At 43.5% G+C, this 23,601-nt stretch overlaps 1 protein-coding gene across 12 annotated transcripts in view; it reads left to right on the top strand.

The window, feature by feature from the left end:
- The first annotated feature begins 664 nt into the window (after positions 1-664).
- ZDHHC20 (zinc finger DHHC-type palmitoyltransferase 20) overlaps positions 665-23,601 on the top strand; it is a 94,625-nt gene continuing 71,688 nt past the window's right edge. For 5 of the 12 annotated variants that reach the window (XR_004433829.1, XM_033197074.1, XM_033197067.1 and 2 more), the window contains exon 1: positions 1,013-1,616. Coding sequence is in view for 9 of the 12 variants with exons in the window: in XM_033197074.1 (XP_033052965.1) it covers positions 1,295-1,616 (322 nt within the window). In the remaining 3 variants the exon portion in view is untranslated. Of the gene's footprint in view, positions 1,617-23,601 lie in introns of all 12 variants that reach the window. The other 7 variants (XR_004433817.1, XR_004433818.1, XM_033197011.1 and 4 more) reach the window with 4 other exon arrangements.

Genomic DNA, 23,601 nt, shown 5'->3' on the forward strand with positions numbered 1-23,601 from the left:
GGCGTGGTGGTGGGCCTGTAGTCCCCGGCTACTCTGGAGGCTGAAGCAGGATGACTGCTTTAGCCAGGAGGTCGAGGCTTCAGTGAGCCCAGATGGCGCCACTGCACTCCAGCTTGGGCGACAGAGCAAGAAGACCCTGTTTCAAAAAACAAACACAACAACTCATTCTAACCCAAACTGAAAGCTAGTAGCAGGAACTGGTATTAAGACTGCGATGTGGAATCCCTTCTAATGCGTCCGACCTTGCATTATGAGGACTTCACAGTGATGCTTCTGGGTTCCACATGATTATCGTCATTGCTTAGCAATCTCGAGTTGTAAATACATTCTTTTTTTTTTTTTTTTTTTTTTTTTGAGACGGAGTCTCGCTCTGTCGCCCAGGCTGGAGTGCAGTGACCGGATCTCAGCTCACTGCAAGCTCCGCCTCCCGAGTTTACGCCATTCTCCTGCCTCAGCCTCCCGAGTAGCTGGGACTATAGGCGCCCGCCACCTCGCCCGGCTAATTTTTTTGTATTTTTTAGTAGAGACGGGGTTTCACCAGGTTAGCCAGGATGGTCTCGATCTCCTGACCTTGTGATCCGCCCGTCTCGGCCTCACAAAGTGCTGGGATTACAGGCTTGAGCCACCGCGCCCGGCCGTAAATACATTCTTTAAGTTTCCGTAGCCGTTTGCGGGACAAGGACGGGGCCATTTACATGCTCTTTCCCTCTTGCTACTCAATCTTAAATCCGGGTTACGAAACAAAGTGATGGGCCCTACGCGGCTTCCACCCGAAGTTACAGGTATCGACCATTCCGTCTTCAAGAAACGGAGGGGTTCCGCCAAGACGGACATAAAAATCACAGGAGAAGCCTTCTGACAACGTGCGCTCTTCGCATACTGAGTGGGGAATGGCTTTGTCATGTTTGAAACGGTGCCTCGACTACTCAATGTCCCAGGAACACCCGTGGAGCAAGTTCTGTACAGAGAGGCCCAAGATCCACAAATCAGCTATCAAATCATTTCCATAGTCTCCCTCCCTCCATGAGTCTCGATCCACGAAGGCCATGCCCTGTCCCTCTCATCCGTCAAGGACGTGTTTTCCACCTCTCCTTCCCCGACCTCCCGCGTCCGCCCAGCCGGTCCACATCCAGCCCCGCCACGCCCCGTGGGCGGTCCCGAGCCGCGGCCCCGCCCCCTCCCGGCCTCCCCGGCCGCGGAAGCCCCGCCCCCAACAGCGCGGAGACCCGGGGCGGCCCGCGGCCCGCGGCGGGCAGGCGGGCGGGGACGGACGCGGGGGGAGGGGGGCGACGGGATGTGGGGTGGGGGCGGGACCTGGCCGGGCGCCGGGACGGGAGGAGTCCCGGCGGCGCCTCGGACTTTTGCTCCCACAAGCCCTGCCTCGGAGGCAGGGGAGCTGGACCAGGAGCCGCCCGGAGCGTCCGAGTCGCCGCCGCCGCCGGGGCTCCCGCGCTCCCCAGAACGGTGGGACGCGGGGCTCGGCAGCCGCCCGCGGAACATGGCGCCTTGGACGCTGTGGCGCTGCTGCCAGCGCGTCGTGGGCTGGGTGCCGGTGCTCTTCATCACCTTCGTGGTCGTCTGGTCCTACTACGCGTACGTGGTGGAGCTCTGCGTGTGTGAGTACCGTCCCCGGGGGCTGCGGCGGGGCGCGGGCCGCGGCTCGGGCGCGAGACAGGCCTCTGCGCCCCGTGCCCGCCGCCTCTCTGGAGCCAGCGCCGGACGCCGAGCGTCCGGCCCCGAACGCGCTCGGAAGCGCCGAGGCCGCTGCACCCGCCCTTTGTTCAAGCCTGCGGCGCGGCCTTCGGGCGACCTGGGGCTCCTGAAGCCTTGCGGCGGCTTCCCGGGTGCGGGTCTGGCCCAGGGAGGCCCCGAGAGCTTCCTGGTTCCCGCCGACCCGGGGGGTCCACATCCTTCTGGGAGGGAATGTGCAGAACGGGAGTAGTCCAGCTTCTTAGGAGGTTTAGGTTGTGTTTGTGGCCTTTTTGGCTTTTGTTCATTTTTTTTAAAAAACCAAATCTGTTCCTCCTGGATTGTTTTTGTTCAAACAGCGCGAGAAGAAACGCCTGTTAACCTGTAGAGCCGGCTGCGGCGGGTTGGGGGAAGGGAGGTGTGTCTTTTGGTGGCCTCGGGCTGGAGGCGGGTCAGACCTGGAGGACGATTAAGCTCCCGCTTTTGATTTTTGGTGGTATTTGACTCATTGTAAAGTTCATTTATTTTTACTCTGAATCCAGCCGACTTTTGCAAAAGGTTAAGACAGAAAGGATGGGTGGGAGGAGACATAACCTGATTGTCTTGACTGATTATTAAGGAGGCTTGTATTTCTTATACTCGTGTTTTGGCGTCTTGTTTTCGTTACTTCCATTTCCCTGATTAGTTCTTAGCACAAAATTCTCACCTGAAAAAAGGAGTAGCATTGCAGTATACTTCAGGGATTTAACCTACTGGCTTGAATTGGTTGTCATTAATCAAAACACCGTTTAGGGGTGACTGCTATATTTGTGATATTGGGCAATTTCTCCAAGATTGTTTTGTCTTAAGTCAGTTGTTCTTAGACTTTGAGTATGTGGATATTTTACACTTAAACGAGCCTCACCTAGGTTGTTCTGTGTACATCTGCTGCCTATATCAGTTTTTTATGAAAATCTAGGACCAAATGGTAAGTGATGTTTGTAAACGTAATCGCTTGTTATTCCAGAATGATCTGCTCTTAGTCCTTAGACTGAATCTACCATTTTATGAAGGACTGTTAATAGTGTTCTTTGAATAAAGAACCACATGAGCTAGAAACTAATGTTATGAATGAGAAGAATTTGTACCACCCACTCTTGAAAGTGGCAGAATCAAGACTTCAATTATGTTTGGATTTGTACAGCTTTCAACCAAGTATTTGGTTAAAACCTTAGTTCTATACATGGAAGAGAATGCTTTGGTTCAGAAAATTTAAGGGTAAGTTTTAAAATTAAAACATCCACTCTTAAAATTACTTTGTACCTATAGAACGTTTAATTTTGAAACGACTATCCCTGCAGGTAGGCCCAGAATAAATTAGTTGTGGAATGCATTTCCAAATAATATTAATCTTTTCAATATCATTATTTAGTCTCATCCTTTTGGATACCAGAATGTTTACTAAAAATGATGTTTGAGTCTATTAAAATTACTAGATTTAAATATTTCTGGGAGCTACTTCCAGAAAGTGATAGTGATCATAGGATTCTCATCAACTTATGATGATACCTCCTTTAATCTTATTTACTGTGAAGTGAGCGTTTATTCCAAAAGTTATATCATTCCTATTCCGTCAGAAGATTATTCCTACTCTATTTTAATTCCCATAGTGGTTTTGAAGTAAAGCTGAAGGAGCACTAAAAATGTGCTTTTATGTTGAGATTCCACAGCTTAACCTGTAGATGGTTTTTGTCAAAAATATTAAAAAATGAGATCAAGCGGTGCTGTGGAAAGTCTTAAATTGCTTCTGATTTCTTTCACCACTTCAAATAAAGAAAGAGAAAGGAACATGAATTGAGAAGTGCCATGTGCTAATGGGATAGAGGGGACATTCATTCACCCTCTCCTTTAATTCTTTCAGTAAGTGAGAGCACAGGTGTCTCTACAGGTGGCGGAAGTGAGACTCTGAGGAACAGGTCCTTTTGGTTAGGTCACACAATTGTTGGTTATGGGAATGTGACCCACATCTTTCCGTTCTTTCATATGACTTGAGTGAGCTATGAGGATCACTGGAACCGTAATTTTTTGGGCCATAATGGTGTGGGGGGATAAAGGGGTCGGCATATTTTTGGAGATGACTTAGTTAGGCTTGAGACCCATACTGGAGAGATTATACCCTACAGTTTCATTAAGGTAAAACATTCAACTATGGCCTGATGCTTGGCAGAATCTTAAAATATTTGGTGGTGAAAGGTCTTATGTAGAGGCTGTATTAAGTTCTGAGTTATCTGACTTTAACTAGAGACAATTTGGGAGGTCTGCAGTGTCACTGGAGTATAAAATAGTTGAGCATAAAAGTGTATTTACTCATATTAAAACTATCCTTTAAACTACTTGTATGTATTTGTTTTCATAAGGACTGACCCTCCCACTGAAATATGTATAGATATATTTATAGGAGGACTTAAATGGAGGGAAGTGTGAGTTTTACTTAAAAGTGCTGTTTTAGTAATTTTTATAGGATATTCTATTTATATATATTTTTTTGAGTCGGAGTTTCACTCTTCTTGCCCAGGCTGGAGTGAAGTGGTGTGTCGGATCTTGGCTCACTGCAACCTCTGCCTCCCAGGTCAAGTGATTCTCCTGCTTCAGCCTCCCAAGTAGCTGTGATTACAGACGCCGACCACCACGCCCAGCTAATTTTTTTTGTATTTTTGGTAGAGATGGGGTTTCACCGTGTTGGTCAGGCTGGTCTCGAACTTCTGATCTCAGGCAATCCACACGCCTTGGCCTCTCCAAGTGCTGGGATTACAGGCGTGAGCCACTGCGCTCGGCCTATAGGATGTTCTTAGATTCTGGTATTCTCGATCAAACTAGGAGGAGAAGATCATAATTATATCTTTACATGTATGTATTCATTTAATCTTAATAATGATCCCCATGAGGTTAATTTGTCTACGGTTATAGAGCCAGTAAGTAGTATGGTAAGAATTGGAATTCAAGGGTTTTGGCTCCAAAGCCCATGCTGTTAACCACTATACAATGAATAACTAATCTATTTGGTGTCCAGATGTGGACACTCAGGGCAGATTTCAGTCCTGTATATAGTATATTTATATAAAGTACTTTTCTCCTAAAAGGCAGCAGCAGAAGGTTCCTAAATATCTCAGACAATAAAAATACCTGGCCCACAGTAGGCTGTAAGTTGAACAAATTGTTGATTACCAAGAGGCCCTCATTCCATCTCACCTTCTGTAACTTCCTAATTTTGTAATTAGACACACACACACACCCCCCACTTCACCAGAAGTAATACTGAGGACAAAATTGAGGAAGAGGGTAATGAATGTAAGATGGCCATCTCACAGGAGTGATAAGCTGAGAAGCAAAGATTAATTAGTAATATTGGTGCTTGATTTTATTTTATTTTATTTTTTTTTTTGAGGCGGAGTCTCGCTCTGTCGCCCGGACTGGAGTGCAGTGGCCAGATCTCAGCTCACTGCAAGCTCCGCCTCCTGGGTTTCCGCCATTCTCCTGCCTCAGCCTCCCGAGTAGCTGGGACTACAGGCGCCCGCCACCTCGCCCGGCTAGTTTTTGTATTTTTAGTAGAGACGGGGTTTCACCGTACTAGCCAGGATGGTCTCGATCTCCTGACCTCGTGATCCGCCCGTCTCGGCCTCCCAAAGTGCTGGGATTACAGGCTTGAGCCACCGCGCCCGGCCATTGATTTTAAATTAGGCAGAAATTCTACGATTTTTTTCCCCAGGGTTGATATTTAAAGTATGAGTGGATTGAATAACTTCTTCTCTTTGGTCAGGATGGTTATTTTTGAGGAAAGTGCTATGGTTCCCAACGTTTTATCAGAATATCTTGTTCAGGTCATCTTGAGCTGTTAGTAGATGTGTATCTCTTCTTTGCATGTAGAGAATCTTAGAACTTAGAGAGATTTTAAAGATAATCTCATTCAGTCCCTTTACTTCTGAGGAAAGTATCGTTCAAAAGAGCTGTGTTTGTCCAAGGACAGGTATACCTTTTATATTTTTTCAGACAAATTTGTGGAGCAGACTGTAACCTTTGAATCTGTACCAAATACTTCCTTGTGTCTCCTGCATAACTTCTTCAAATTTAGAGATAGATTAAGATAAATAACTTAAGCACTGTCATTGTACACACTAGCTTGACACAGTTGATTCTGAAGTATTTTATTAATCTTGAAAGAACCCGTTTTCTATTTCATTGATTTTTCTCTTTTCTGTTTTGTTGTTTTCCTGTGTGATCTTTACTGTTTCCTTTCTTTTGCCTTGTGTTTAATATGCTCTTTTTTTCTAGATTAATATGGAAACCAAGGTCATTGATTTGAGCCCTTTTTTAGTTAGTTAGTCCTATAAATTTACCTCCAAATATTGCTTTAGTTTTATTCTATCAATTTTAGTATGTTGTGTTGTCGTCATTCAATTCAAATTATTTTCTTGGGCTGGGCACAGTGGCTCACGTCTGTACTACCAGCACTTTGGGAGGCTTGATGAAACCTTATCTCTCTTTTTGTTTTCTTTTTTTTTTTTGAGACGGAGTCTCATTTTGTTGCCCAAGCTGGAGTGCAGTGTGGTGATCTTGGATCACTGCAACCTCCTCCTCCTGGGTTCAAGCAATTCTCCTGCCTCAGCCTCTTGAGTAGCTGGGATTATAGGCATGTGCCACCATGCCTGGCTAATTTTTGTATTGTTAGTAGAGATGAGGTTTTGCCATGTTGGCCAGGCTGGTCTTGAACTCCTGATCTCAAGTGATCCACCCATCTCGGCCTCCCAAAGTGCTGGGATTACGGTTGTGAGCCACCATGCGTGCAAGAACTCCGTCTCTACAAAAATACAAAAAATTAGTGGGCATGGTGGCTTGTGGCTGAAGTCCAACCTACTCAGGAGGCTGAGATGGGAGGATCCCATGAGCCCAGGAGTTCAAGGCTGCATTGAGCCATGATTGTGCCATTGCACTCCAGCCTGGGTTACAGAGCAAGACCCTTTCCCAAAGAACAAACAGATCCTTTTATTTTGTTTTAAGACAGTTTTGCTCTTTGCCCAGGCTGGAGTGCAATGGCACAATCTTGGCTCACTGCAGCTTCCACCCTTCAGAATTCAAATTATTTTCTAATTTCACTTTTGATTTCCTCTTTGACCCCATGGATTTAGTTCCATTTATTTGGGGGTTTTCCAGATGATCTTTCTGTTGTTGATTTCAAATTTCCTTGTGGTCAGAGAACATACTTTGTATGACTTAAATCCTTTAAAATGTATTCAGGCTTGTTTTATAGCCTAGAATGTGGTCTGTCTGAGTAGTGTTCCATGTGTGCTTACAAAAAATATGTCTGTACTCAGCGATGTATTGTGCTCTTTGTTGCTGGATGGAGTATTCTGTTATGTCATAATGTTCCATAAATGTCAATTAAGGCAAGTTGGTAGTGTTGTTCAAGTCCTCTATGTTCTTGCTTCTCTGTTTGTTCTCCCAGTTATTAAGAGAGGTATAACTATAATTGTGATTTATTTCTCCTTGTAGTTATATCAGTCTTTGCCTCATGTATTTTGCATCTCTGTAATTAGATGCATAAAACATTTAGGATTGTGATGTCCTGTTGACCAATTGGCTCATTGAACATTATGAAATGACTTTTTTATCCCTGGTGATATTGTTTGCTCTAAAATCTGCTTTGGCAGATATTAACATGGGCACTAATCTTTCTTTTGATTATTGTTAGCATGGTGTATCTTTCTCTGTCCTCTTAATGTGTATATGTCTTATATTTAAATTGTGATTCTCGTAAAGAGCATATATTTGGGTCTTTTTAAATCCAACCTGAAAATCTCTGCCTTTTAATGGGGGGTTTTGACCATTTACATTTAATGTGATTATTGATATGGTTAGGCTTAAGTCTATCATTTGCTATTTGTTTTATTTTCTGTCCTCTTCTTTGTTCCATTTTCCTCCTTTGACCTTCTGAATTAATTGATCTTTATAATTTTTTTAATTTTGATTTTTAAAATTGATTCTATTTTATCTCCTTTATTGGCTTATTACTAGTAATTATTTTTGTTATTTTATTGATTGCTTTAGGGCTTATAACATGCATCTTTGAGTTACCACAGTCCACCTTCAAGTTATGTACTGTTTCATATATAATACCTTATAAGAGTGTACTTCTATTCTTCCATCTCAGCCTGTATGCTATTGTTGTGCTTTTTTTTTTTTTTTGAGACAGAGTCTCCCTCTGTTGCCCAGGCTGGAGTGCAGTGGCCGGATCTCAGCTCACTGCAGGCTCCGCCTCCCGGGTTCCCGCCATTCTCCTGCCTCAGCCTCCCGAGTAGCTGGGACTACAGGCGCTGCCACCACACCCGGCTAGTTTTTTGTATTTTTTAGTGGAGACGGGGTTTCACCGTATTAGCCAGGATGGTCTCGATCTCCTGACCTCGTGATCCACCCGTCTCAGCCTCCCAAAGTGCTGGGATTACAGGCATGAGCCACCGCGCCCGGCCTGTTGTGCATTTTATGTTGTAAACCTCACTCTATATTGCTACTGTGTTTAAACAGTTGATTATATTAATAGCTTTTAAAGATTTAGTTTTTAAAAACCCAGAATATATACATTTATTCCTATAGTTACCATTTCTAGTTCTCTTCATTTCTTTTTATAAATCCATCCAGTGTCATTTCCTTCTGCCTGAAGGGCCTCTTTTAACATTTATTGTAATGCAGCTCAGCTTGACTGAATCATTTCAGTTTTTGTATGTCTGTAAGAGTTTTAATTTTGCCTTTGGTTTTTAAAAGACAACTTTATCGAGACCTAGTTTGCATATCATAAAATTCACTAATTTAAGATGTACAATGCAGTTATTTTTAGTAAATTTGCCAAGTTTTGCAGTAATCACAACCATCCATTTTTAGAACATTTCTATCACCACATGAAGATCCCTCATGCCCATTTACAGTTAATGCTTCTTCTCACTCCCAGCCCAAGGCAACCACTAATCCATGCTGTCTCCAATGCCTTTTCTGAATATCTCATACAACTGGAATATAAATTAAAAGTATGCACTTTCTTATATTTCTTTATGTACCTGAATAATCCTGCTTACAAGACTTATAGTATAATTGGGTCGTGTTTGTTCTTGTATCCATTAGAGCCTAGTGTTAGTAGACTTTAAATTAGTATAACTTGAATTGAATTGAATCATAGTCTTGTAAACTCACTTGAATCATGTTTGAATGTTGGGACACACAAACATCCAGAATAATAATACTAATTATAGTTACAAAACATGTGTTTCACAATCTTTAGTGGTAAAGGCTACATGAAATGGTTTATTGGTGCTACATACAGTCTTTGTTTTGGGTTATGACACAGTGATTCTTTGAAATTATGCCAACATGGTTTTAAAAAAACGTGTTTCCGTAAATCTCATTCTCAATGGTTGACATACTTATAGGAAAAGTTAAATGTGAATTAAAAACAAAAAACTTTTGGCCAGGCATGGTGATTCATGCCTATAATTTCAGTACTTTGGGAAGCCCAAGTAGGAGGATCGCTTGAATCCAGGAATTCAAGGGCAGTTTGGGCAACATAGCAATAGCCTTTACAAAAACAAAGTAAAAAATTAGCCAGGCATGGTGGTACCCACCTCTAGTCCCAGCTACTTGGGAGGCTGAAGCAGGAGGATTACTTGAGCCCAGGAGTTCGAGGCTGCTGTGAGCTATGATCACACCACTGCCCTCCAGCCTGAGTGACAGAGTGAGACCCTGTCTCCGAAACAAACACACAAACAAAAAAAACCTTTTTATTAATTTTATCTTTTCACATCTATTTTCGGATGTGAGAGTAGTAATTTTCTAGATAACTTGCCTTTGAAAGGTAGTGGCCAGAAGACCTATTTATTTGAATTCTGCAGTGACCTTAGCCTTCTCTTTTACTTTTATTTTTTTTTTGAAGAAAAAGTTTTTTTTTTCTCGTGACTACTAGTGAGTTAATCTGTCCTGGTATTATTTTCTGTGTTACCAGATAGCAAACTGGTCTGAAAGAGCTCTGTAAATATATATTTTTAAAAACCCTCCTAAACTCAAATGAAAAAAAAGATCTGTTTTATTTCCCCACATAAACTAAACCTTCTTTGGGGCTTCCCTGCTTTCTTGAAAGACAAGAAATGTGGAAGAAAAAGATGATGGACAACCTAGAAACCAAGTCAGACTGTTGAGAAGAACCTTATGCCCTAGTCATGCAAATAAAAGCCTGGCTGCTTCTCTGCCCACTCCCACCTCCCAGCAGAGACGTAGCAGTATGCTGAACTCCAAACTCTAATCTGTTTACTTGACATCTCTGCTTGGAGATCTAATAGTCATTGTAGACAAAACTCTTGATTTTCTTTTTTTTTTTTTCTCACCTGAACCTGCTGCGCCTAATAGCTCAGTAAATGACAGCTGTATCCTTCTACTTCTTGGATTGAAAAGTCGTTCCACATTTGGTTAATTAGCATGTCCTGTCATTAAATGTATAAAATCTAGCTGCTTCTCACCACTACTACTGCAACTGTTATACTCCTTTAAACACCATGATCTACCTCTGCTTAGTGTAAAAAGATTGAAAAAGATGACTATAATAATTTGCACCGGCTGGGTGCAGTGGCTCACGCCTGTAATCCTAGTACTTTGGGAGGCCAAGGTGGGCAGATCACCTGAGGTCAGTGTCACGCACGTCCGTGTGAAGAGACCACCAAACAGGCTTTGTGTGAGCAACACGGCTGTTTATTTCACCTGGGAGCAGGTGGGCTGAGTCCAAAAAGAGTCAGTGAAGGGAGATAAGGGTGGGGCTGCTTTATAGAATTTGGGTAGGTAAAGGAAAATTACAGTCAAACGGGGGTTGTTCTCTGGCGGGCAGGAGTGGGGGTCACAAGGTGCTCAGTGGGGGAGCTTTTTGAGCCAGGATGAGCCAGGAAAAGGAATTTCACAAGATACTATCATCGCTTAAGGCAAGGACTGGCTATTTTCGCTTCTTTTGTGGTGGAATGTCATCAGTTAAGGCGGGGCAGGGCATTTGCAGTTCTTTTGTGATTCTTCAGTTACTTCAGGCCATCTGGGCGTATACGTGCAAGTCACAGGGGATGCGATGGCTTGGCTTGGGCTCAGAGGCTTGACAGTCAGGAGTTCGAGACCAGCTTCACCAACATGGCAAAACCCCATCTCTACTAAAAATACAAAAATTAGCTGGGAGTGGTGGCACACACCTGTAATCCCAGGTACTCAGGAAGCTGAGGCAGGAGAATCGCTTGAACCCGGGAGGCAGAGGTTGTAGTGAGCTGGGATCGTGTCACTGCACTCCAGCCTGGGTGACAGAGTGAGACTCTGTCTCAAAACTAATAATAATAATAATAATAATTTGTACCATCTCCCATCAGGAAATAGTCTGTTTACCACCCATTGAATCTGGGCTGGCCTTGTGCTTGCTTTGGCTGTAGAATGTGGTAGATGTGTGCGTGTGCCCTCTGTACAAGAGTGTGCCCTCTGTACAAAAGTAAGTACTTCCTCTTTTACTGTCTCCTCACCCTGCGTTTTCCCCCTCATAGCACCTATTATTACTTGACATACAGTTATTTTTGTTTCTCTCCAGAGTCTTATATTCATTGCTGTCTTTCCAGAACCTAATTCTTCTGGAACCCAGGCCTCAAGACAGCATACATCTTCTGCCTTAGCTCTTTTGGGACATTCTGGTCATCGTGTAAGGGAGTCCAGTCTAGGCTGCTGAGTGAGAGACCACATGGAGAAGAGGCCCAGCCAAGAGAAGTCAAAACCCCTAATGTGTGAAAAAGACCATTTTAGATTCCCACCCCATTCGAGCTGCCTGATGGCTGCTGTTAGAAAAACATTCCAGCTGATCACAGCCCAAACTGCTGACCCACACAATTGCGAAATAATGAACAGCGGTTGTTTAAAGTAACTAAAGTTTTAGGGTGGTTTGTTAATGCCACATTATCACCTGTATTGTTGTAGTATCCTTGTAAACCTCTCTTCCTCTACTCCAGCCCCACCTTTATTCCATGTGTTCTCCAGGAAGCAGTCAGAATGATCTTTTTCAAATTAATATCAGTTTGTTACTTCTATTTTCAGGACCTTGACTGGCTTCCTCTCTTGTTCAGCAAGATATCTAAAAGCCTTACCATGGCCTTTCAGGCATTATGTACTCATTACTTCATTACTTCTCTGACATAATTTCCTTTCCACTCTTCCTCTAATTTTATCTCTGACTTAAGAAATCTATTTTCTATAGACAGAAGTTTGGGAGGGTGTGTTGTCTGAGGGAGGGAGCTCTCCACATCATCACCATGTGGGATTTTAAGATTAATACCTGACACGATTCCTGTAAGCATATAAGCAACACATTTAGATACTGCTTAGATATGTAGAACATATACTTGAACAGATGGGCATTACACTTAAATAAGTGATATAATAAAAAATAAAGGTGACTCGTTTTATGGAGAATAGATTCCCTTAAATAGAGATGCATAGGTCTTTAAAATAAAAATTTTTTAAAAAGTTTGGTTTTATTATTATTATTATTTTTGAGACGGAGTCTTGCTCTGTCACCCAGGTTGGAGTGCTGTGGCCGGATCTCAGCTCACTGCAAGCTCCGCCTCCCGGGTTCACGCCATTCTCCTGCCTCAGCCTCCCGGGTAGCTGGGACTACAGGCGCCACCACCTCGCCTGGCTAGTTTTTTTTTTTTGTAGTTTTTAGTAGAGACGGGGTTTCACCGTGTTAGCCAGGATGGTCTCGTTCTCCTGAACTCGTGATCCGCCCGTCTCGGCCTCCCAAAGTGCTGGAATTACAGGCTTGAGCCACCGTGCCCGGCAAAAGTTTGGTTTTAAAATATCTCTATTTTGGCTTTCCCAGTGCTTCATTTTACTGACTATTGTGAACTTTGAACCACTCATTGGAATCATAGGAAGAGTTAATTTTTATGGACGTACTAATTGAACAGTATATAAAAACAAACACAAACTTATTAAATGTGAAATCTTCTGGGAAGCTTTTAAAACTAATTGCATGAAGAGGATATCCTCAGCGTCTGAAGGAAATAATACCAAATACACCAAAATATTAACAGTGTATGTTGCTGGGTGTGGGATTATACTGATTTTTTCCTTATGCAATGCATAGGCTCTTAATAGACTTTCATATTTTCTCCTTAGAGGATATTCTTTCCTTATCCCCCAGAGAGCTAATGAATCTGCTAAAAAAAAAAACAAGTCATGATTATTACTCCTCTGCTCAGCACCCTCCGATGGCTTTCCACTTTGCTTAAAATGAAATTCAAAGTTGAAAATACATAAGGCTCTAGATGCTCTGGCCTGTCACTGCTTCTGACCTAATTTCTTCCTTTGCTCATTCTGCTTCAGCCAACAGGCCACCTTTCTTTTCATCTGCCAGGCCACCGGAGGACCCTTGAGCTTCCTGTTCCTTCTGCCTGGAATGCTTTCCTCCCCGATTTCCACATGGCTAGCTCTCACTTTATCTAGATCGCTGTTCAGAGTCACCTATCAGAGAGGCATTCCTGACTACCCTCTGTCAAAGAAGTACTTCGTCTTTTACTGTCTGCTCACCCTGAACTCTCCCCCCCATAGTGCCCATTATTACTTGACATACAGTTATCTTTGTTTCTCTCCAGAGTTGTATATTCACTGCTGTCTTTCCAGAACCTAAAACGGGGTCTGGTATAATATGTTCTCAATAGATATTTGCTGAGTGAGTGAATTGATTGTGTAGCTGCCAGTTCCCATGCTCGTAGAAGAGGGAGAATTGGAATGTTTTCATATAGTAGACAACTTGCAATTATTGATAATTAGTATTATTGGTAATCTTAAAGTTGCCTCTGGATTTCAGGCAGCCTGTTCATTAGGCAGGTGAGGAAACTGTCTTGAATTGTCAGGAGGAAATGTTAATTCTAATAGCTATTATTATTTACTGTATGCCCACTGTGTGTCTGACATGTAGTCTAAGGCACTTCACTTATGTTAGGTCTTTTTAAATTCTAACTCTATGGGAGAGAGATTACTAGCATTGTTTTATGGATTAAAAACAAAGACTCATAGGTTAAAGGTCTCTTTTGAGGCCATACAATTGATACATAAAACCAAAGCTCAAATCCACGTCTGTGTAACTCTATAAGTTTTGTCCTTTTCATTATATATTTGTCCATTAAAATATTTAATAATTTATAAGCTCTATTTGCAGGCCTTTAATTATATTTGTTATAACTAGTCAAATCTTGTGTTTGGGGCATGTAATGCAAATAAAACAAAACCTCTCCCATATATATAAAAATATATAAAACATATATGTAAAACGTGTGTGTGTGTGTGTGTGTGTGTGTATGTATGTGTTTTAAGACAGCGTCTCACTCTGTTGCCCAGGCTGGAGTGCATTTAGCATGACCACGGCTCACTGCAGCCTCAAACTCCCAGACTCAAGCAATCCTCCCACCTTAGCCTCCTGAGTAGCTGGGACTACAGGCACATAACACCATGGCTGCCCAATTCTTGTATTTTTTATAGAGATGATGTCTTGCTGTGTTCCCAGGGCTGGTCTTAAACTCCTAATCTCAAGCAATCCTCCCACCTCAGCCTCCCAGAGTGCTGGGATTGAAGACATGAGCCACTGTGCCCAGCCCTATATTTTTATGCAGATGACGTTTGGCATAACAGTACCTATCAAGAGCAGTTTGGAGGAAAAAGATCATAAAGAGGCAGGGGATGGATATACCTACTAACTTTCACGTGAGGAAGGCTGATTTCCTGGCTCTTTGAATTTATAACTGTTTCAGATCTATCCTTATTTCTTGGGTTTATGGCCCAATACAAATAATTTAATTTAGTAGAACAACAGAAATTTACTAGGTTTATCATATATAATGTATTTTTTGAAAGTACCCTTTATTACTATCATTTTATAAAAGCATATTCTAATATCAAAGTATGGGGCATAATCTGAATGAAGGCTTCAGTGCTTTGAAATTGTTGCAGTTCAGGAAGAATTCTCGCCCTTTTGCTGGGGCATAATCTGAATGAAGGCTTCAGTGCTTTGAAATTGTTGCAGTTTAGGAAGAATTCTCGCCCTTTTGCTCACGTTTCTTGTTTTACTGTGGCCTGGGTCATAGACTTGGGTTTGGGAATCATTTTCTTAGCACACCAGTTTATCTCTCCAACTAGTTTCTACCTTGATCTACATAATAAACAACCCTCCTTGACTTCCAGACAGTCTGTTTAGAGCCTGAAGCCTTAACCTGAAACCAGGGAGGTGAGGTAGTCCTGGTTCTAACAACAAAATTTTACTTATTTATTATTCTTTTGAGAAAGAGTCTCACTCTGTTGCCCAGGCTGGAGTGCAGTGGCGTAATCTCAGCTCCCTGAAACCCCCGCCTCCCAGGTTCAAGCAGTTCTGCCTCAGCCTCCCGAGTAGCTGGGACTACAGGCACACGCACCACACCTGGCTACTTTTTGTGTTTTTAGTAGAGATGGGGTCTCACCAAGTTGGCCAGGCCGACTCCTGACCTCAAGTGGTTCTCCTGCCTTGGCCTCCCAGAGTGCAGAAATTACAGATGTGAGCCACTGCACACAGCCAAAATTATAGAACACAGACTAATCGTAAGATGATGTTATCTGTAACTATATGTGGAAGTTCTAGAAAAATGAGAGTTGGCAGATATTATTTTAAATCCTTCTGAACAATATTGAAGGACCCCAGGAAATAGTAATAATTATCCTTACTGTTCGTGCATTTAATGCGCTAAGTAATTAAGTCGTCTGATATCTTTTGATCTTTACAATAACTCTACAAAGGAGATGCATATTTTTCTTCAATTTATAACTTGAGAAGTTGACTTAGTTCCTCAATTCAGACCTTTTCACATATTCTTCTAAAACCCATACAGATTAGTAAGAGCAAGTAAAATCAACTGTATAACCTGGGCCTATGGCATAACTAGGACATAGAGAATTTTTTAAACTGCAGTTTATATGTGAGTGGGGAAATAGTCATCTAAGAATAGCTAGATGAACTCTGGTGACTGTATCAGAACTAAGAGTCAGGGACTCTGCAGAGGATACCAGGCTCTTTGTTCATCCTCAGATGAGAACCCTATCCCGAGTGGGAAATACTGAAAACAGGTTTGAAATCTGGTAGATCAGAGCATGGCAACTGAGAATGCAAAAGAAAAGGCACTTGGAAAAGTGTTTATGACTTGAAATGACAGCCTTAAAAAAAAAAACACCACTTCTAGGGGAGAAGCTAGCACCTTGGAAGTTGAAAGTGTGCCATGAAGTATTAATGTTTAATAGTAAAGAGAAAGAAGGAAATAGCTGGAAGGACACAGCTGAAACAAGAGTATCAAAGCAGTAGAGGATAAATAAATGCACTATCCATCTAGCAAGTAAACTGTACTTCACTGAAGCAGCAGAAGAAGGCACTAGTAGAAATAAGAAATTAAGCAAGCCCTTTTGCCCCAGAGGGTTTCTTGCTGTGGATGGTCCATAAAAATCAGCGTAACTCAGCATGAACGACGATTAAAAAACAGCATCCATGTAGATTTCTCTGATTCAAAAAATGAGAATCAGTGCTTTTCAGTAGGTGAAAATACATTAAAAGGCAACAAAGAAGAGAACTAATTCAGCATCCAGACATAAATTAAATATAAATAAATATCTGCTGACTAAAAGAAACTCCAAAAGTTTTTTTTTTTTGAGATGGAGTCTTGCTCTGTTGCCTAGGCTGGAGTCCAGTGGTGTGATCTCGGCTCACTGTAACTTTGGCCTCCCAGGTTCAAGCAATTCTTGTGCCTCAGCTTCCCGAGTAACTGGGATTACAAGCTCATACCACCACAGCCAGCTAATTTTGGTATTTTTAGTAGAGACAGGGTTTCACCATGTTGGCCGGGCTGGTCTTGAACTCCTGACCCTAAGTGACCACCTGCCTTGGCCTCCCAAAGTGCTGGGATTACAGGCGACGTCAAAAGCTTTTTTTTTTTTTTTTTTTTTTTTTTTGAGATGGAGTCTGGCTCTGCCGCCCAGGCTGGAGTGCAGTGGCCAGATCTCAGCTCACTGCAAGCTCCACCTCCCGGGTTTACGCCATTCTCCTGCCTCAGCCTCCCGAGTAGCTGGGACTACAGGCGCCGCCACCTCACCCGGCTAGTTTTTTTGTACTTTTTATTTTATTTAATTTATTTATTTATTTATTTTTTGAGACAGAGTCTCGCTCTGTCGCCCAGGCTGGAGTGCAGTGGCCGGATCTCAGCTCACTGCAAGCTCCGCCTCCTGGGTTCACGCCATTCTCCTGCCTCAGCCTCCTGAGTAGCTGGGACTACAGGCACCCGCCACCGCGCCCGGCTAATTTTTTGTATTTTTAGTAGAGACGGGGTTTCACTGTGGTCTTGATCTCCTGACCTTGTGATCCACCCGCCTCGGCCTCCCAAAGTGCTGGGATTACAGGCGTGAGCCAACGCGCCCGTCCTTTTGTATTTTTTAGTAGAGACGGGGTTTCACCATATTAGCCAGGATGGTCTCGATCATCAGACCTCGTGATCCGCCCGTCTCGGCCTCCCAAAGTGCTGGGATTACAGGCTTGAGCCACCGCGCCCGGCAAAAGTTTTTAAAACTCAAATGAGAACAGTCAAAGAGCAGGAAGATTTGAAATAAGAGCTGTTCAAGCTCAGGAAAGAAATGGAAAACAAGGCAATATCAGAAATGAAGATTAAACTACAAGATGCCCAAAGGTGAACAGATATGACTGAAGATACAGTGAAGGTATAAAGGATAGAAATGGAGGCCAGGCGCGGTGGCTCACGCCTGTAATCCCAGCACTTTGGGAGGCCGAGGCGGGCGGATCACAAGGTCAGGAGATCGAGACCACGGTGAAACCTCGTCTCTACTAAAAATACAAAAAAAAATTAGCTGGGCACGGTGGCGGCGCCTGTAGTCCCAGCTACTCAGGAGGCTGAGGCAGGAGAATGGCGGGAACCCGGGAGGCGGAGCTTGCAGTGAGCCGAGATTGTGCCACTGCACTCCAGCCTGGGCGACAGAGTGAGACTCCGTCTCAAAAAAAAAAAAACAAAAAACACTAGAAATGGAAAAAGCTAAGAACCTATACTCAAGATAAAGGGAAAGGTAAAAGGATTGGAGGGAAAAATGATGGATATACAAGATAGGCTAAGATTCATTATAATCCACCATATTAATACATCTTGTAAGAAAAATCATTATTTCCATATATAGCAAAAAGGTATTTGAAAAGTCCAACATATGCATTCTTGATTGATAAACAATAAAATAGGGGTACGTAGCATAAACAACATAAACAAAATTCATGTACACACAAAATGCCTGATAAAATTACACTCTAAAACCAGAAATAATGATGCCTATTATGTCTACTACTTGGTAACATTGTATTGACGGAATTAATTACCACTTTCATTCAAGAGAAAATACTCAGGAGCCTGAGACTTTGGAAAAGGGAAAACTATTTCTGTGCGCAGTTTATCTGATGGTGTATGTTGAAAAGCCAAGAGAATAACAACAGAAAATCTAGACAAAAAGAACTGAGTAAAACGGCAGAATAAGGGCCGGGCGCGGTGGCTCACGCCTGTAATCTCAGTACTTTGGGAGGCCAAGGTGGGCAGATCATGAGGTCAGGAGTTCAAGACCAGCCTGGCCAACATGGTAAAATCCCATCTCTACTACAAATACATAAATTAGCCGAGCATGGTGGCACATGCCTGTAGTCCCAGCTACTTGGGAGGCTGAGAGGCAGGAGAATTGCTTGAACCCAGGAGGCGGAGGTTGCAGTGAGCGAAGACCGCGCCACTGCACTCCAGCCTGGGCAACAGTGAGACTCCATCTCAAAAAAAAAAAAAAAAAAATGGCAGAATAAAAAATTAGCAAACAAGGCCGGGCGCGGTGGCTCAAGCCTGTAATCCCAGCACTTTGGGAGGCCGAGACGGGCGGATCACGAGGTCAGGAGATCGAGACCATCCTGGCTAACACGGTGAAACCCCGTCTCTACTAAAAATACAAAAAACTAGCCGGGCGAGGTGGCGGGCGCCTGTAGTCCCAGCTACTCGGGACGCTGAGGCAGGAGAATGGTGTAAACCCGGGAGGCGGAGCTTGCCGTGAGCTGAAATCTGGCCACTGCACTCCAGCCTGGGCGACAGAGCGAGACTCCGTCTCAAAAAAAAAAAAGAAAAGAAAAGAAGATACAGTGGAAGAGAACTGTCCATATCTGGTAACATTAAAAAGAGAAAATACCTTAGAAAAAAACAAGAAAAATCTCAAACTCACAAGAGGAAAACATTCTTAAAAGACCCAAAATGTGACTTGAACAAATGAAAAGACATTTCATACTTTATAGAACAATTAGACAGAATAATTCAACATTACAAAGATGCCAGTTCTCCCCCAATTAATGTATAAATGAATTCTAATCCCAGTAAACTGTTTTTTTTTTTTTTTTTCCCCTGGTGCTAGACAAATTGACACCAGAGGTCTTGTGGAAAAATAAGAAAGAATAAGCAACCAGGAAATCTCTGAAAAACAAGAGCAATAAGGAGGGGAATCCCCCAGACTGTAAACCAGAAAGCCTTATAATTAAAACTGGGGGGGCAGGAAGTATATGAGAACTTTCTACTTTCTGCCCAATTTTGCTGTGAACTTAAAACTACTCTAAAAAATAGTGTCTCTCTCTCTCTTTTTTTTTTTTTAAACTGTGTGATATGGTGCATGGACAGACGTGTTGACTAATGAAACAGTATATAATGTCCAGAAATAGACTAATAAAGAAATTTAGAATATTGTAAAAATAGCACATCAAATTACAGAAGAAAAGATGGGACAACTGGATACATATTTTGTAAGAGTAAAATTACGTCCATACCTCATGCTGTGTTTTAGTGTAAACTACAAATGGATAAAATCTTTCTTTTGTCATATACATGGGCGCGCACACACACTTTTTGTTTGTTTTTGAGACAGAGTTTTTTTTTTTTTTTGAGGCGGAGTCTTGCTCTGTCGCCCAGGCTGGAGTGCAGTGGCCGGATCTCAGCTCACTGCAAGCTCCGCCTCCCGGATTCCCGCCATTCTCCTGCCTCAGCCTCCCAAGTAGCTGGGACTACAGGCTCCCGCCACCTCGCCCGGCTAGTTTTTTGTATTTTTAGTAGAGACGGGGTTTCACTGTGTTCGCAAGGATGGTCTCCATCTCCTGACCTTGTGATCCGCCCATTGAGACAGAGTTTTGCTCTTGTCACCCAGGCTGGAGTGCAATGGTGTGATCTCAGCTCACTGCAACCTCAGCCTCCTGGATTGAAGTGATCCTCCTGCCTCAGCCTCCTGAGTAGCTGGGACTACAGGTGTGTGCCCCCATACCTGGCGAATTTTTGTAGTTTTAGCAGAGACAGGGTTTCACCAAGTTGGCCAAGCTGGTCTCAAACTCCTGACCTCAGGTGATCCACCCACCTCGGCCTCTCAAAGTGCTGGGATTACAGGCATGAGCCACTGTGCCCGGCGGATCTTATATTTTTAACTTTTTATTTTAAAATAATTTGATTTGTGCCGGGCGCGGTGGCTCAAGCCTGTAATCCCAGCACTGTGGGAGGCCGAGACGGGCGGATCACAAGGTCAGGAGATCGAGACCATCCTGGCTAATACGGTGAAACCCCGTCTCTACTTAAAAATACAAAAAACTAGCCGGGCGACGAGGCGGGCACCTGTAGTCCCAGCTACTCGGGAGGCTGAGGCAGGAGAATGGCGTGAACCCGGGAGGCGGAGCTTGCAGTGAGCTGAGATCCGGCCACTGCACTCCAGCCTGGGTGGAAGAGCGAGACTCCGTCTCAAAAAAAAAAATAAAATAAAATAAAATAAAATAAAATAAAATAATTTGATTTGTGAAAAACAGTACAAACAGTTGTCATATAACCTTCACCCACATTTTCTAAGTGTTGCTATTTGTCATATGTGCTGTCATTCTTTCATTCTCTCTCTGAAATGTATGAGAGTAAGTTGTAGAACTAATGCCCCTTTACCTGTGTTTACCTTTATTTCCTAAGAACAAGAACATTGTCTTTTTTTTTTTTCCTGAGAAACAGTCTTACTCTGTCGCCCAGGCTGGAGTGCTGTAGTGCGTTCTTGGCTCACTAAAACCTCCGCCTCCTGGCTTTGAGCAATTCTCGTGCCTCAGCCTCTGGAGTAGCTGGGATTACAGGCGCATGCCACCACACCTGGATAATTTTTGTATTTTTAGTAGAGATGGGGTTTCGCCATGTTGGCCAGGCTGGTCTTGAACTTGTGACCCCAGGTGATCCACCCACCTCAGCCTCCCATATTGCTGGTATTACAGGCGTGAGCCACTGTGCCTGGGAATTAGAATATTATATAACCAGAGATTTGTTAAAATCAATAAATTAGTATTGATTAAATACTACTCTTTAATCTATTCAAGCTTCATTTGTCCACTCAGTTCCTTGTTCTGCTCCACAGTTCAGTGTAGGATCACACATTGCAGGTGTCATGTCTCTTTAGTGTCCTTATGTTTGGAAGAGTTATTCAGTCTTTGTTTCATAATCATGATTTTTTAAGAGTACAGGTTTGTTTTACTTTGTTCTGTTTTGAGACAGGTCTCACTCTGTTGCAGGGCAGAGTGCAGGCTGGAGTGCGGTGGTGTGATCACGGCTCACTGCAGCCTGGACCTCCTGGGCTCAGGCAGTCCTCCTGCCTCGGCCTCGTTAGTAGCTGAGACCACAGGCATATGCCACCATGCCTGGCTAATATTTGAAATTTTTGTAGAAGCAGGGTCCCACTATGTTGCCCAAACTGGTCTCAAGTTCCTGGGCTCAAGCGATCCTCTTGCCTCAGCCTCCTTACATGTTGGGATTACAGGTGTGAGCCACTGCACTCGGCCAAGGTTTATTTTGTAAATGTTCCTCAGTTTAGCTTTATCTGATCTTTCCTCATGATTAGATTCAGAGAATTGCAGGCATGCCTTGGTGGAAAAATTGCGGGTTTGATGTCATATCACCACAATAAAGCAAATATCAAAACAAAGCAAGTCACACAAGTTTTTGGTTTCCTACTGCATATAAAAGTTATGTTCACCCTGTACTGTAGTCTGTTAAGTGTGCAATAGCATTATGTCTTTAAAAAATACTTTTTGCTCAAAAATGCTAGCAATTAGCAGTCACCTAAGCCTTCAGCAAGTCTTGATCTTTTTGCTGGTGAAAGGTCTTGCCTCGATGATGATGGCTGCTGACTGATCAGGGAGGTCGTTGCTGAAGGCTGGGGTAGCTGTGACAATTTCTTTCTTTCTTTTTTTTTTTTTTTTTTGAGACGGAGTCTCGCTCTGTCACCCAGGCTGGAGTGCTGTGGCCGGATCTCAGCTCACTGCAAGCTCCGCCTCCCGGTTTACGCCATTCTCCTGCCTCAGCCTCCCGAGTAGCTGGGACTACAGGCGCCGCCACCTCGCCCGGCTAGTTTTTTGTAGTTTTTTTTTTTTTTAGTAGAGACGGGGTTTCACCGTGTTAGCCAGGATGGTCTCGATCTCCTGACCTCGTGATCCGCCCGTCTCGGCCTCCCAAAGTACTGGGATTACAGGCTTGAGCCACCGCGCCCGGCCGACAATTTCTTAAAACAAGACGAGATTAAAGTTTGCCACATCTGTTGACTCTCCTTTCACAATATTTTTCTGTAGCATGTGATGCTGTTTGATAGCATTTTACTCATAGTAGAACTTCTTTCAGAAATTGGAGTCAGTCCTCTCAAACCCTGCTGATACTTTATCAACTAAGTTTATGTAATATTCTAAATCGTTTTTGTCATTTCATCAGTGTTCACAGTATCTTCACCAGGTGTAGATGCCATGTCAAAAAAAAAGTTTTCTCTTCCATAAAAAGCAACTCCTCATCTGTTCAAGTTTTATCAGGAGGTTGCAGCAATTCCATCACATCTTCAGGCTCTGTTTCTTATTCTGCTTCTCTTGCTGTTTCCACCACATCTGCAGTCCCTTCCTCCACTGAGGTCTTGCGCTGTTCAGTGTCATCCATGATCTTGGACTGGAATCAGCTTCTTCTATACTCCTGTTGATGTTGATATTTTGACCTCCTCCCGTGAAAAACGAGTGTTCTTAATGGCATCTAGAAATGATGAATGCTTTCCGGAAGGTGATCAATGTACTTTGCCTAGATCCATCAGAAGAATCACTGTGGCATCAATAGCCTTATGAAATGTATTTCTTTTTTTTTTTTGAGATGGAGTCTCACTCTGTTGCCCAGGCTGGAGTGCAGTGGTACGATATCGGCTCACTGCAAGCTCCACCTTCTGGGTTCACACCATTCTCCTGCCTCAGCCTCTCGAGTAGCTGGGACTGCAGGTGCCCACCACCATGCCCGGCTAATTTTTTTTGCATTTTTAGTAGAGACGGGGTTTCACCATGTTAGCCAGGATGGTCTCGATCTCCTGACCTCGTGATCTGCCCGCCTTGGCCTCCCAAAGTGCTGGGATTACAGGCTTGAGCCACCGCGCCCGGCCCACTTCAACTTTCAAGTCTTGTTATTTATTTAAGAAATACATTTCGGGGCAGGGCGCGGTGGCTCAAGCCTGTAATCCCAGCACTTTGGGAGGCCGAGACGGGCGGATCACGAGGTCAGAAGGTCGAGACCATCCTGGCTAACACAGTGAAACCCCGTCTCTACTAAAAAATACAAAAAACTAGCCGGGCGAGGTGGCGGGCGCCTGTAGTCCCAGCTACTTGGGAGGCTGAGGCAGGAGAATGGCGTGAACCCGGGAGGCAGAGCTTGCAGTGAGCTGAGATCCGGCCACTGCACTCCAGCGTGGGCGGCAGAGCAAGACTCCGTCTCAAAAAAAAAA

This window comes from Trachypithecus francoisi, unplaced genomic scaffold (assembly GCF_009764315.1).
Source record: "Trachypithecus francoisi isolate TF-2019V2 unplaced genomic scaffold, Tfra_2.0 Contig01676, whole genome shotgun sequence".
NCBI classification, from domain to species: Eukaryota; Metazoa; Chordata; class Mammalia; order Primates; family Cercopithecidae; genus Trachypithecus; species Trachypithecus francoisi.